We start from the raw sequence: 13,395 nt of genomic DNA, 5'->3' as shown, positions 1-13,395 counted from the left end.
CCCCTTGGCGTTTGAAAACGGAGCGTCGTAGAGCTTAGCGGAAAAGACCAACGGATTGCTCTCGCCGAGATCTCGCGATTGGTGGTATATTTTTTGGTCCTAGGTCAACATTTGACCTACTTTTGACCGGTCAAAGGTCAAATTTTCGGAAAAATAGACTTTTTCAAATTTTCCGCGGCGATTGCGGCAAAACGGTGGGAGATATCGACTTGAAACCTTCACTATCGTGTTCCTTGATCAATTCTCTATCGTTTGGTATGTATTTCGTTTCCCTAGCTCTAAAAATGGCGCGTTGGGAGCGCCGGAAGTCGGCAAGGTCACAGTCGGCGGCAGAAATTCGAAAAATCAAAATTTAAATTTTTGAAATCTGATTGTATTTTTGGATTTGGGATGTCCATTTGCTCCCTATAGAAGCTAATATTGCTGCATATTCCCATTGAGGTGACAAGAATTAGCAAAATAGTGGTTCGGGCGCTTTTCAAAAATAGTACCGGACGCTGTTCCTCTTGTGACGTCATAGCTCCGTGACCTGACCTGACCCGGTCAAGTTTCTTATACCATATGATAGCCAATACTTGCCCCAACATGCATGGGAAGTTTCATCACGATCCATCAACCGATGTCCGTACCACCGGCAGGAAACCTCGGGCGTTGGCACTCAGTTTGTGAAAATCCGGCCGGAGGCTGTTCCCTTTGTGACGTCATAACTCCGTGACCTGACATGACCCGGTCAAATTTTTTTATCAAAAGATGCGCAAGGTTTGCCCCATAAGGTACCCAAAATTTGGCGGCGCTGCGCGCCGCCGTTTTTGCACTATTTCCGAAAAACCTCAGGGGGGGGGGGTTGCACCAACCCCCCCCCCCCCTACATGGGCGAGGGTTAAAAGCCAGCAACGTCCCATAGCATTGTCAAAGCAGTAAGGACTTGTCTAACGCCTACTCACGGTCGTCAAGTTAGATGTAAGTGAATCCTTATCTATAATCTAAGATTCGGAATCAGGTGAGCCCCTACGATTTGGACCAAACTTGGTCAGTGGATAGTACGTAACGTCCTGATTACGATGCACCCAAAATCTAAGCTCGGCCCGCCATATTTACGAAGTTACGGATGTTTGAATTTCAAGGTCATTCGGGAGAGCCCCTACGATTTCCGTCAAAATTTGTGTACGGACACTCTAGATGCTCCTCATTACGAATATCACGAAATTTAAGCTCGGCCCGCCATATTTACGAAGTTACGGAGGTTTGAATTTCAAGGTCATTTGGGTGAGCCCCTGCGATTTCCGTCAAAATTGGTATACGGACATATTACATCCTCCTCATTGCAAATATCATAAAAGTTAAGCTCGGCCCGCCGTATTTTTCAAGTTACAGAGTCACAAAGTTACGGAATTTCAAGGTCATTCGGAGAGCCCCTCCGATTTTCGTCAAAATTTGTATGCGGACACATTACATGCTCCTCATTACGAATATCGTAAAAGCTAAGCTCGGCCCGCACTATTTCAAAAGTTAGAGATGTTTGAATTTCAGTGAGTTTCAAACGTCAGTAACTTTTGAAATAGTGCGGGCCGAGCTTAGCTTTTACGATATTCGTAATGAGGAGCATGTAATGTGTCCGCATACAAATTTTGACGAAAATCGGAGGGGCTCTCCGAATGACCTTGAAATTCCGTAACTTTGTGACTCCATAACTTGAAAAATATGGCGGGCCGAGCTTAACTTTTATGATATTTGTAATGAGGAGGATGTAATATGTCCGTATACCAATTTTGACGGAAATCGCAGGGGACCTTGAAATTCAAACCTCCGTAACTTCGTAAATATGGCGGGCCGAGCTTAAATTTTGTGATATTCGTAATGAGGAGCATCTAGAGTGTCCGTACACAAATTTTGACGGAAATCGTAGGGGCTCTCCCGAATGACCTTGAAATTCAAACATCCGTAACTTCGTAAATATGGCGGGCCGAGCTTAGATTTTGGGTGCATCGTAATCAGGACGTTACGTACTATCCACTGACCAAGTTTGGTCCAAATCGTAGGGGCTCACCTGATTCCGAATCTTAGATTATAGATTAGGATTCACTTACATCTAACTTGACGACCGTCGCCTACTCGATAAAACTCCTGAAACCAACAACGCCACTGTCTGTTCTGCGGCCACCAATGTCCGTCCACGCCCACTACCGCACTGCGTCCGGCGTGTTCGGAGCCCGCCACTGACCGCTGTTGATGCTCATGCCGTACTCCTCCAGCAGATAGTTGATGTTGGTCTTGCTGCGCTTCTCGCCTCCCTCGCCCAGCATCACCAGCAGGCTGCCGCCCGAGGCTACGAACTTCTTCAGCGTCTGCACGCGCAGGGAAGAACACGATGGTATGACACACGACCGAGACACAACACCACGGTTTGGTGTTTGATTGCTTAACCCGCGCCGACTTCCGCGCCGGGCCGCGGGGGGTGTCTCAACACCCCCCGTCTAACTCGGCTCCTGGGCCACGCAGCGACACGCGATAAGCGGCAATCGAAAGAACGTCCAAATTGAGGACGAAAACACTTCGGTCATTTTTTGGGTCAGGTCAAAGGTCAGGTCACCAGAGGTCACCAAAGGTCAAATGTAGGCCATTTCAACAATTTTGGAAACTGCCGACGACTAGCTCGGGAACCAATAGAGCTATAGCGCCGCGGAAAAGCGCATTCGATAGCCCTTTTACAGACCTTTCTGAACTTTGCTCTCAGATTTGACCTCGGGTCAACGGTTTAGCCTCCAGAGAGCAAAAACTGTAAAAATAGCCGTTTTCACCAAAAACAGTTGTTCAGTAATAACTTTTGATTCAAGCAAGCCACGACATTACTTTTGCCAGCATCGTGTTCCTCTCGTCGAGACGCGTCGAATGAACTATTCGCTGACCTTGAAAGGTCATTTTAATAATGCGACCTCAGGTCAAGGTCATGACCTGACCGGAAAGGGTCATGTTGCATATCGGTGGATCCGTATCGAGCTGGATACATCTGACGTGTTTTCATCGCTCTAGCACGTCTCTATCAAGGTAGCCAAAAAACTGCTGATGACCGTTCATGACCTGAGATGACCTCAGGGGCACACAGAAGGGTCACAGGTGCATTTTTTCCGATTCAGTGTGTCCTGTTTACCCATGAACCGATGTTTGAGAGGGTTTTGATCACCATTTGTCCACAAGAGGCGCATTTCAATTTTCTCCCATTGACTTATAATGAAGAGGTCGCAAAATTGACCTGACCTTAGGTCACCGGTATCAAAATTCCGAGATATAAATTTTGGACATACTGTTACTCTTATCAATCGCTGAAAGTTTCAAGGCGATCGTTTAGCCACTGTAGCTCTGACGAGGATTGAAACTTTTTCTGAGGTGAGGTCACTTGACGTGACCTGGTGACCTGACCTTGAAAGCCCTGGGTCTGAAATTTTCACAACATGTGCGGAAAAGATACATGAACAGGTGTGCCAAAAACGGCGCCGCCGTTTTTGAGATATCTGCGAAAAACCGCATGGGGTTTAAACACCCCCTGGCCCGGCGCGGGTTAACAAAGACATTGATGAATCAAAATGAAATAAAATCGCACATTGACATCATCACAAGTCTATGAACAGAGGCTTATCAATCGTGCTTATTGTCATATTGGTGTTGATAGAACACACGAGGTGGTGGGAATAACTTGAGAAAGTTGGAGAATGGAGATTATTTTGATGCTTTGAGGCATAATATCGATGGCGATAATCAAAAATTGAAATGGTATTCACTGACAATTTTATCCAAAGTTCACTGACACTTGTTGAAAGTGGACAACTATGTACAAAGAAACTTAATGAACCTATAAATAGCACCAGAGCGTAGTCAGCCTGTACCCACTCTGCCCATCCCATATTACGTCAACCGTCAACAGCCTGTGCTGGTCACTGCGGCTAACCATTAGTTCGCTGTCTCTGCCACCGGCCTGATCCGCTCGCACCTACCTCTATCTCGTCGGCGGTGAACCGTTCCGTGGGGCCGGGCAGGACCAGCACGCGGGCATCGGACAGCACGTCCGTCGACAAAAACTCCGAGTTGCTGTGAACCAGAGTTAGCAGGGCGGCGCGCGAAATCAGTGTAAATGATGCAGTACGTGAACAAAGAAGCGTGGTTCACTGTCATGGTAACAAAATATGCATAATATAAACATGCGCAATGTAAATGTGCTTGTATTTCGACAAAAAAAAATGAAAAGAAAATGAGAGTGGTAAAGAAATCACAATTTGGACTACGAGAAAATATTAGGCAACAATCACTGCAAGATAGCAGCGTATTTAAAGTAACCAAGATAAGCAGAAACTATAATATACTCTGTTCCATATCAAAATTGCGGCCGAAGTGCCCTACAGAAAGCAGTACGTGATTTCTATAGTTACAGCTATTACATTCAAATACCAAATTATTGTACTGATGAGCCATTTGAGCCAATTGCCGGCCTTGCAATTGCCGAAAGAACTCCGACCGCAAGCTTTATATGGAACAGACTATCATAAGAATCAAATAAAGATTAATACTTATTTAACTTTGTGTTTATTGCATAGGATTTTACCTTGTGATTTTCCAGTTTCCTTTCAGTTTTCTCGACAGTGTCTTAAATCCAGTTGATAACTGAAGTGCTTCACCTTTTGATGCATTGAATATTATATGATCACCCCTTGCAGCATCTCCTTTCGAGTTCTGAAAAAGACCAGACCAACTTCTACTTAGACAACCAACCCACTGTTGTCGTCAACTGCATCCCCGGCCTCTGCTAAGATAAGGATATATGAGACATGAATTTCATAAATCGTGTCATCCTCATACTAGTGATGTCAGTTACGGAACATCGGAATACCGATACCAAACCAAATACCAACCAAACCTGTAGAGAAATACCCAGGGGCGTCGCCGACGGGGGGGTCGGGGGGTCGTGACCCCCCCCCCCACTCTTGAAAACTGGGGGTGTCGACCCCCCCACTTTTTGCGATGTTGAGTATGCTTTTTTAGCTTTTATGTCAGTGAAGCAGGCGTCAGCAACACCAACAAATACATCAGATTCAAAATCGCTTCAAGAGCTCCCTAAAGCCAATTAGCCAGTTACCTAAAGTTCAATTAGCTGTGGGCGGGGAACACCAGCACAACAATGTTTTTAAGTAGCCCCCATCCTAGTATACCTTTTTATCCCTCAAAGGATTGGACGCGCCAAAACTGCCCCGAGCGTTCGTCTGATCGTTTTAAAAAAATGGTCGCAGTCGATTCGTCGGATCAGTACCTAACTACAAAACTACAAACTAGCCTCAGCCCCATGGCTACCGTCACAACTATCTGTACAGTGCACATGTAGGGGAAAGGGAGTCAGATGGAACCGTCTCGGGCTTTCGCAAAGAAGTCGCGCAAAAAGGAGCCGATTGCAACAAAACTTCCGGTGCGCTCGAGTTAATCACCTACTTAAAATAAATCGATATCCCTGATTCAAATAAAGATGACCTTAGTTCACTTTTTCATAACGTGCTTTTAATTGATAGGGTAGTTTTTGGAGCTGATTTTGAACTTAGCGCCCATCTGAACATTTAAGAAGTAGTTGTGTTGCTTATTCATATAACATGCTAGGAAGCAATCGGTGGTGGTCATCCACTATTACATAGGTACTGGTCGATCTGACCTGACCTGATCTACTCCAAATGCATGGAGTCATCATCTTCGTTCAAAACTAAGATAACATTCGTAATCAGAACCTCGAAAAACCATCACAACTTACATTCGTCAAGTTCTAGCAGGTCCCGAGTTTCTCTACTTATTGGCGATGACCTGAGTCCTGAGATGACCCGAAAACTTGTAAATGGGTATCATCGGCTTTCTCTCGTCACGGGCAGCATGCTCTTTTTTTCCGCAAACCTGTAGATCGATCAGGGGTCGAAAGCATGTCTCAGCGTTAGTTTAGTATCGTTATACGTTAGCGACTGGGAAACCACCAATAGAAGGGCTACAGTGAAGCAGAAAACTATTCGATAGCTCTTTTAACGCTCTTTCGCTAGCTTCGCGTTAGATTTCATCTCAGGTCTATGTTTGGCCCATAAGAAGGCAAACAGCTAACTGGACAGATTCTGCCGAAACATCTGCTTTGCAATAACTTTCGATTCCGTGAATTTGTTTTTCATTAAAGTAAAAATTTGTAAGGTATGTACATATGTTGTCTTGTCACCACCGTCTTGATCTCTTTGAGACGCGTCACATGAGTTAAAATTTGACCATTCAGAATATAGCGTTAAAACGACCTCAGGTCAACGTTATGTCCTGATCGAAAAAGGACCTCCTGCTGCATATGAATGGATCCGTGTTGTTGAGCTGAAAAGTGAACACCTTCCAGGTGCTGTCATCGCTCTACCGCGTCTTCGTCAAAAGTTGTAGAAAAAAATGCTGGTGGCCATCGATGGACATTTCCACTAATGACCTTTCGAGTCATCACTCGCCATAAGTTGCACCCTGTCCCTGGCAATGATGAGCTGATTTGTCATGGCTCCAAAGATATTTTGCGTTTCTGACGAACCATTTCAAAGCAGGAGGCATTCGTGCTTTTTCTAATTTCTCATTATTTTCTAATGATGAGGTCACGTATTTGACCTGCCTTCAGATCAGATGTAAATCCTCAGTTAGAATCATGAATTGCTGACACGTATAACCCCATACATTAGGTACCTATACAGTGTACCAAATTTCGAAGTTATGGCAGAAAAGCTACAAGAATGGCGAGAGGGGAAAGTTTATATAGAGGTATACCGTATAACTGAACTTGACATGGCGACCTGACCTTAAGTCTAAGTGACCAGTGATAATTTTAACGCAAGTGATGTAGGTAGGTATACCTACCTAATAGGTTATACCAAATTTGGCGGCGCTGCGCGCCGATTTGTTACACACGCACACACACATACGCACGCACAAATCTGGGAAGTGTGGCAAAAAAAAAACACCCCTACCCATCGGGTGAAGACTAGAAACCCGACCCCCCCACTCAAAAATCCGTGACGACGCCCCTGGAAATACCGAAACCAAACCAACTTGGAAACATGAGGGAAATACCAACTTTTTACCAATTTCTTTGCCTCTTATACATAAGTGAGGGTTCATGATACCAACAAAATACCAAACACATTAGGATTGAAATACCAAATACCTACCAAGTTGGTATCGGTTTGGTATCGGTATACCAAAAAGTCGGTATCCGATTGACATCTCTACCTCATACATCCAAATGTTTCAAAGCAATCATATGGCCTGTGTACTAGGTACTCAGTGTAGTTAGAGCGAGCATTTACTTTTCCGTAAGAAGAGTTAGCGTTTCTTGACCTGACCTGGCATGACCTGGGTATCGAATTTCCTAGACTCATGCATAGACAATGTATGCCTATCGTGCAGTATAATGTGCCAAAAACAGCAATATATTTAGGTACCCGCCATTTTGAACTATTCATGAAAGGGTAGATATTAACGAAAACGTAGTTGGGTGTTCCCAGAGTGTTGGGTGTTCACCAGAGAAATGAGGATTAAGAAGGACCGTTTAACGATCACAAGTATTGGTCTTTTTACGGCGTCTAGGGTATACAATGGTTCCGAAGCACCCCGCCCCCCTCCCCCACCCCCGTTGCCATTTGTCCCTTCATCGAGTTAGTCATTGTACCGCTCGCACGTTCGTCGCCTAAAAAGTATTACTGGTCAATGGTCATGTATGTTTTGCATGCGTTCATTAATCGTTGCTCTAGTGGTGAGTGCATCCTAATTCCATATGAGTCTGCAAAGGTACGGTCTAAGTAGGAAGCGAGCAAAACTTTCCACTCCGCTGGCACTTGTGTCGCGCTGAGCCTGGCTCTCAGCCACATGTGTATGAACATTTGAACTACTAACGTTATCTGGATTGTCACTTGTTGGAAACGGGATTTGATCGATGGAAAGATTGGTGGTGGCGACATGGGCGGAGCTACGTCCCATGTGACTCGGTCCTGTGTCGACGTCGGCTGTGGTCCGGCTATCGAGGGGCACAGAGCATCGATCCTTCATTCGATCAACAGCATCGCCATGGCCGTCCTGATGCGACTGAGTCTCGGCATTGGCGCCGTCCTGCTGGCAATCGCCGGCAGTCAGGCCGGCCCAAGCAAGAGGGTCCTCTCTCAGACTCGTATGGGTAAGCACTAAGCACCATGCGTCAGCCGCCACACCAGATACGAGTGGTGGACATAGTAAATTACTATGTAGTAATAGACACCGCACGCTTGGGTAGTATATTGTGATCATCACAACGCTGCTTAGAGAACTAGAAAACTAGACGCTTGACTCCGAGTTCAATAGAAGACATGCCACGTCCTAAAACTGCACAACCGATGACTGTCATGAACATGCTTCCTCTTCCAACAGACGTGACCATCGACAACGCACCGTTCGTTACGGACGAGGTGGTCGACTCGTTTGAGATGCTGCATGTGCGCCAGTGCGAGCCAGAGGGCTTCGACTGGACCAAGGAAGGCCATCAGGAGCTGAAGGAGATTCTGGAAGGCTGCGAGAGCAAGGTCAAGGCCGGCGGACTCGGAGCTGACTGTGACGGTGTCGAGTTCAGCGCCCTGTACTTTTTGTGCATTGCCAACAGGTGAGCAAATTATACCTACTTTTGCCTTTTCGCTAGAATTAAGAGGTCTCCTGCATGCTGGACAGCTGACCATTCCTTGCTTGAAAATTCCGTCCTGGTATATCGAACTGAGTCGTCACCATGGAGAAATAGGGAAGACAATGAGCGATCTTAGCATCTAATGGTGGTTGTCATTATAAAATCCAGCAGGATAATCTATCGGAATATTAGTACTCTGAGAATATAGCGAATTATAACATACATTCTCATTTGAACTGGGATCGGTTCATCTAATGCCATGTTTGACGTTACAGCGTGGGCGAGCTTGATGCTGCCGGAACGTCGTTCGACCTCGACGCCTTCCAGGACAAGACCGATGGCTACTCGGACGACCCCAAGTGGTCCATCACCGAGGAGGACATGTTTACCCACTGCATCCGTAGGTCAACCGCCGACCTTACGCCTCGCCAGCAGGCTGTCTACGCGTACGCCTGCATGAAGTGGTGCTTCGCCGTCTCCTGCGACGATACCCTGATTGAAGAGCAGCGGCTGGATAATGAGGGAAGGCAGCGCATTGTCTCTTTCCTCAATGGACACTGCCCGATGAGCCCCACCGTTATTGTGGACGCCTTCGGTCAGCTCACCAGCCGTACTTGGGCAGAGTGCACCGATTCCGTGGCCTCCATCAGCAACGATTACGACGCGGCCGTCGGCAGGATCAGTTGTCTGCTGCAGGACTTCCAGGCGATGGACGGCACTGTCGACTTTGACAGCCTGAGCAGCGCCATCAACAGCATCCCGGGAGATAGCGACCTGGCGCCCACCCTCAGCTGGAACCTGTTGCTGGACGTCTGCGGACCGAGCGACGCGGCAGCCTCTGTCTCGACCGTGGAGTTCATTGAATGCTGGGCTGGCTATGGCCTGTACTCGTGCGCCTTCATGGAGGCCAACGCACTGGCACGCCACTTCCCATCGACCTGCACTGTCACCCTCTAATTGACCAGGGCTCATGTCATGTCCTTCTGAAACTCTGAGAACGATTTCACAGGCTCAGTAGACTGCTTCTTAGGTACTTTTGTTTTATCTAATACACTTTCTAGCACGTACTTTACCGTTGTTTGTAGTTCTTTACCGGGAGCGGACGGAATCGGAAGGTATTCATAAACGCAACACAAGTCATCTTTATAATAAATGGGCACCAAACCTGTGGGTACCGCAAACTGCTGAGTGCGATGTGTGCGGTGTGTGCAGCAGGCGTGGGGGTAGGGGAATGGGTAGTCGTAATGACGTCACACGGCTGCGTGCGGGGGACCGCACACAGCCATCGCTGAGGCCGGTCCCGACCGACCACAGCGGTCGCTGTGTGCGGTGACGGAAGGCTGACGTAGGGACGCAGTGGGCGGAGCTTAGAGCCTGTGTACGGTCCGACCACACACAGGACCCGTGAACAGCACAGCCCCCTGTTTTTCAACAATTTTTATCCGAACATGCGTCGATTGTTTCGCTAGATCTGCTCTTTCCATTTGCCTTACTGAATCCACCTTTCGCATCCCACCTTCAGGCTTCTGAGCCTACCACAACCATAAATCAACGAGGGTTGGAACAGCCCGACGAGGCGTTAGAATTTTCGCTTTCAATTCAAAATTTATGTTGAAGCTTGAGTTGGATAGTTGCATTAAAACGCTGGGCGCAAAGACGCCCCAGAAATTGTCAAGGGAGCTAGGACGACAAATGTCTGCTTCCTTTCGTCTTTGAAACGTAAATGAGATTGGGTGGTGTTTGGTCTCCCGTTTGATCGGTCACCCACACTGCATTTCATAGATCGCTTGTGATGAATTAATTACAACCAGACGACTACCTTTTGGGGCGACAAATAAGCGAGCAGCACCCAAACCGTGACGCATGGGAATTCACTGCCTGGTGGGTATCCACTTACATGCTATTTGACAAGTTTCAGAGCTATTGGTCCAGTAATAACAGTTATTGCAATTTAAAAAAAAAACTGACACATCTTCGTTTTGCACGTCGTGGCACGTGCGTTTGGGGTCATCAACATGCATTGGGATTTGGGAATAGCTTAATAGGTACTTGGCAGAATGAAGCTACACTACAAAAAAGCAAGTGAATCGGTAAGGTGGTTGTTGAGATATAAGCCTCATCAATGCATCCCCAGGGTCAGCCACTCCATACTAAGAAATGTCTGCTCTTCTACCCAAGATTGCACTCTCTCATAAAACCTACCAAAAATTATGAAATATGGCAAAGTTTGTATGCACTTCAATATCAACAGGACATTATTTCCTAGTTAACATCAATGCGTGTCATCATGAACAATGTCTCTTTTCATCTTACCTCAAAGGAGGGAGCCATTTTCTTCAGTCTTTCAAATTTCTCTCTGATGCTCAGCGTGAGAATACCAGGTGAGAGTACCAGCCCCAGGTGAGCGCCTTGTATTCACAGCAAAATGCCTGTGTTCTCAAATGAGCAGACATCTGGAACATCAGTGAATCACCATACTATTATCAAAATCACTGTGAATGCTGCATATCAATATCACAACACCTTAAAGTTCCAACACAATATTGTTCCAGTGCTAAGCATCCAGCTTGTGTGCAGAATTCTCGAACAAAACTCGACCAGAAATCCATTGGATATAATCTAGTGGAGCCACTAATATAATATCACTCAAATGCAATCCATTTTACCAGCAATCAGTAACACTTTCACTCACAAACTTGTCTGGAGCAGACACTACAAGCCAGGCCTCTCTAAATTTTCAGTTCATCTTAATTAAATCTATGGTCTTCCTTGGTGTATCTAATCACCAAATGTCTTCTTTTTAAATCATCATGGTTTCAGTGATTTGTAGTTTAGTGGTTAAATTCTGCTGCCCATGCACCTAACATAGCTGGCTTTAAGAAAATGATTGAGGTACATGCTCGTGATAGCCTGTTCAGGTGTGATTGAGGATAGGCACTGGCAGTGCTGATTTTGTTGGTAGTTATACATAGACATGTAAGTTACCTACTTCCTCACGGCTAAGCACGTAGAAGTGTAGAAATCTGACTGTATTCATCTGATGTGCTTTGTGGAAGATGCACAATTCCAGTCGAACCTTTTAAAGAACAATGCAACATCAAGAATATTGCTACTGGGCTGGTGCGTCTGGCATTCAGGGTTCCTTCCTATTCCTTTTTCAGTCTTTCCACCTTGTCTTTTTCTTTCAGACACTAGTGGAAACCCAACCGGGTAGGAGAACCAGGTCTGATTTATGATTGTCTTGAATGACATCAAATTTTACTCCTCAACTGATGACACCATTCCATATCATGGCAATCATGCCAAAACTTGCCCCAGTCCAGGGCCCTGTTTCACCGGTGATAGCAGGGGGATGTCACTACTTTGCTTCGCCATAGGTCCAGTACTGATGTCGTTGGTTTCGATCCCGGTGACGTCAGTGCTGTCTACATCCGGGAACTTATTGCACTTGGTTCTCATTAGAGGTGGCCATTTTGCTTTGTCTCGTGACGACACATTTGCGTCATCGGGATCGAAACTGGCTGTAAACAAATCGCTCAGTGTCGCTACCTACTATATATGGCCTTGGGTGATAGCAGCACGCTGCTATTACACGTGTCAAATTGGGTTTCCATGGAAACATCAACAAACCATGACACCGTCAATCTGTGTGATGTCATAAAATATTGTTGCTAACATCTTCACGGCCGTGCGATCAAACAAATGTTATCAACTGCATTCAACGAGACAGCAACTCTGTTCCAAACGCAACTCACGGATTACACGAAACGTCATTAGTGTGACCTCATCACATTATGTCAGCTCGCGCAATTTGATAGTAGCGTGCTGCTATCACCGGTGAAACAGGGCCCTGACATCAACTCACAAAATTGAGCTAAAGGTATTTCTCACACCAAAGGCATAGTCCACTAACTAGTCTTTCTAACTAAAAGCTGTTAACGAACTACAACAATAATACCAATATGCCTCAGAAGGCACCTAATGAAGACTGTTATGTAAACCTAGAACCCCTGCAGCTAACCCCAGAACCCCTGAAACTAACATTATAGCCATTATAGCCATGGATGAAGTATTCCTAATCCATGTTAAGCTATAGCCTTGACTAACATCAAGGCCCTATATACCTAATAGGGCCTTGATGTTATACCTATATACCTAATAGGGCCCTATATATCTCATTGATGTTAGTCCTAGGCCCTATATACCTAGGACTAACATCAATGAGAACAAGCGCATGGCTATGTAAACAAGCGTGATATAAAATGCTTATGTTCTACGCAGTTCTACATCATAAAAATGCGACGTATAACAATAATGATGCATTACGCTTGGTGATCTGTGGTTGTAAGCAATATCGACGTTTCAAGTGATAAATATACACAATATTTTGCAATATGTGCGCTATTTTGTCTCGCAAAATAGAGGCTTCCAAACATGCATTCCAGATATGGTAGCAATAGTAACAGTACATAGAAAACTTCATCAATGTGAAGTGACTCACAGGTCTCCTTTTGAGTTTTGACCCCTCCTTAGCGATGTCAATTTTACGGAAAATCGTAGTGCTCATAGGCGGCGGAACGGGGAGGGTTGGCCCTTTTATTTTGGCATTGTAACATTAGCCCTATGGGCGTTGCATGGAAAGAATGGTACCAAAAGTCGGCAGTGCCCCCCTTTGATTCAGGGTGTTCCGCCGCTACTGGTAGTGCTGATACCAA

General features: G+C 45.8%; 2 protein-coding genes across 7 annotated transcripts in view; one reads left to right on the top strand and one right to left on the bottom strand.

Moving 5' to 3' along the window:
• LOC122368364 (intraflagellar transport protein 52 homolog) overlaps positions 1–13,075 on the bottom strand; it is a 32,406-nt gene extending 19,331 nt beyond the window's left edge. Inside the window, exons 1-5 of one of the 6 annotated variants that reach the window (XM_043342239.1) lie at positions 13,007–13,075; positions 10,994–11,133; positions 4,595–4,722; positions 3,990–4,083; positions 2,222–2,345 (exon numbers count right to left, since the gene is read on the bottom strand). In XM_043342239.1, the coding sequence (XP_043198174.1) occupies positions 2,222–2,345; positions 3,990–4,083; positions 4,595–4,722; positions 10,994–11,011 (364 nt within the window). In that variant the 5' untranslated portion in view covers positions 11,012–11,133; positions 13,007–13,075. Of the gene's footprint in view, positions 1–2,221; positions 2,346–3,989; positions 4,084–4,594; positions 4,723–10,993; positions 11,134–11,372; positions 11,665–11,950; positions 11,976–12,722; positions 12,797–12,827; positions 12,903–13,006 lie in introns of those variants that run through there. The other 5 variants (XM_043342240.1, XM_043342241.1, XM_043342238.1 and 2 more) reach the window with 5 other exon arrangements.
• LOC122368366 lies at positions 7,827–9,747 on the top strand. The gene is made up of 3 exons (XM_043342243.1): positions 7,827–8,203; positions 8,434–8,662; positions 8,956–9,747. Exons 1-3 carry the CDS (start codon positions 7,990–7,992, stop codon positions 9,635–9,637), a joined length of 1,125 nt encoding a protein of 374 aa, XP_043198178.1. The 5' UTR covers positions 7,827–7,989; the 3' UTR covers positions 9,638–9,747.
• Positions 13,076–13,395: the final 320 nt, after the last annotated feature.

The sequence above is a fragment of the Amphibalanus amphitrite genome, unplaced genomic scaffold, assembly GCF_019059575.1.
Source record: "Amphibalanus amphitrite isolate SeventyFive unplaced genomic scaffold, NRLGWU_Aamphi_draft 000942F_arrow, whole genome shotgun sequence".
Classification (NCBI taxonomy): Eukaryota; Metazoa; Arthropoda; class Thecostraca; order Balanomorpha; family Balanidae; genus Amphibalanus; species Amphibalanus amphitrite.
Note: the sequence above shows the minus strand (reverse complement) of the source record. Positions and strands in the feature narration are given on the sequence as shown.

Excerpts from the sequence above, each read along its gene's own strand:
- LOC122368366 (XM_043342243.1), top strand. The coding sequence starts at position 7,990 with ATGGGCGGAGCTACGTCCCATGTGACTCGGTCCTGTGTCGACGTCGGC. Across the intron at positions 8,204-8,433 it reads CCTCTCTCAGACTCGTATGG|ACGTGACCATCGACAACGCA; the intron begins GTAAGCACTAAG and ends CTCTTCCAACAG. Across the intron at positions 8,663-8,955 it reads TTTTTGTGCATTGCCAACAG|CGTGGGCGAGCTTGATGCTG; the intron begins GTGAGCAAATTA and ends TTGACGTTACAG.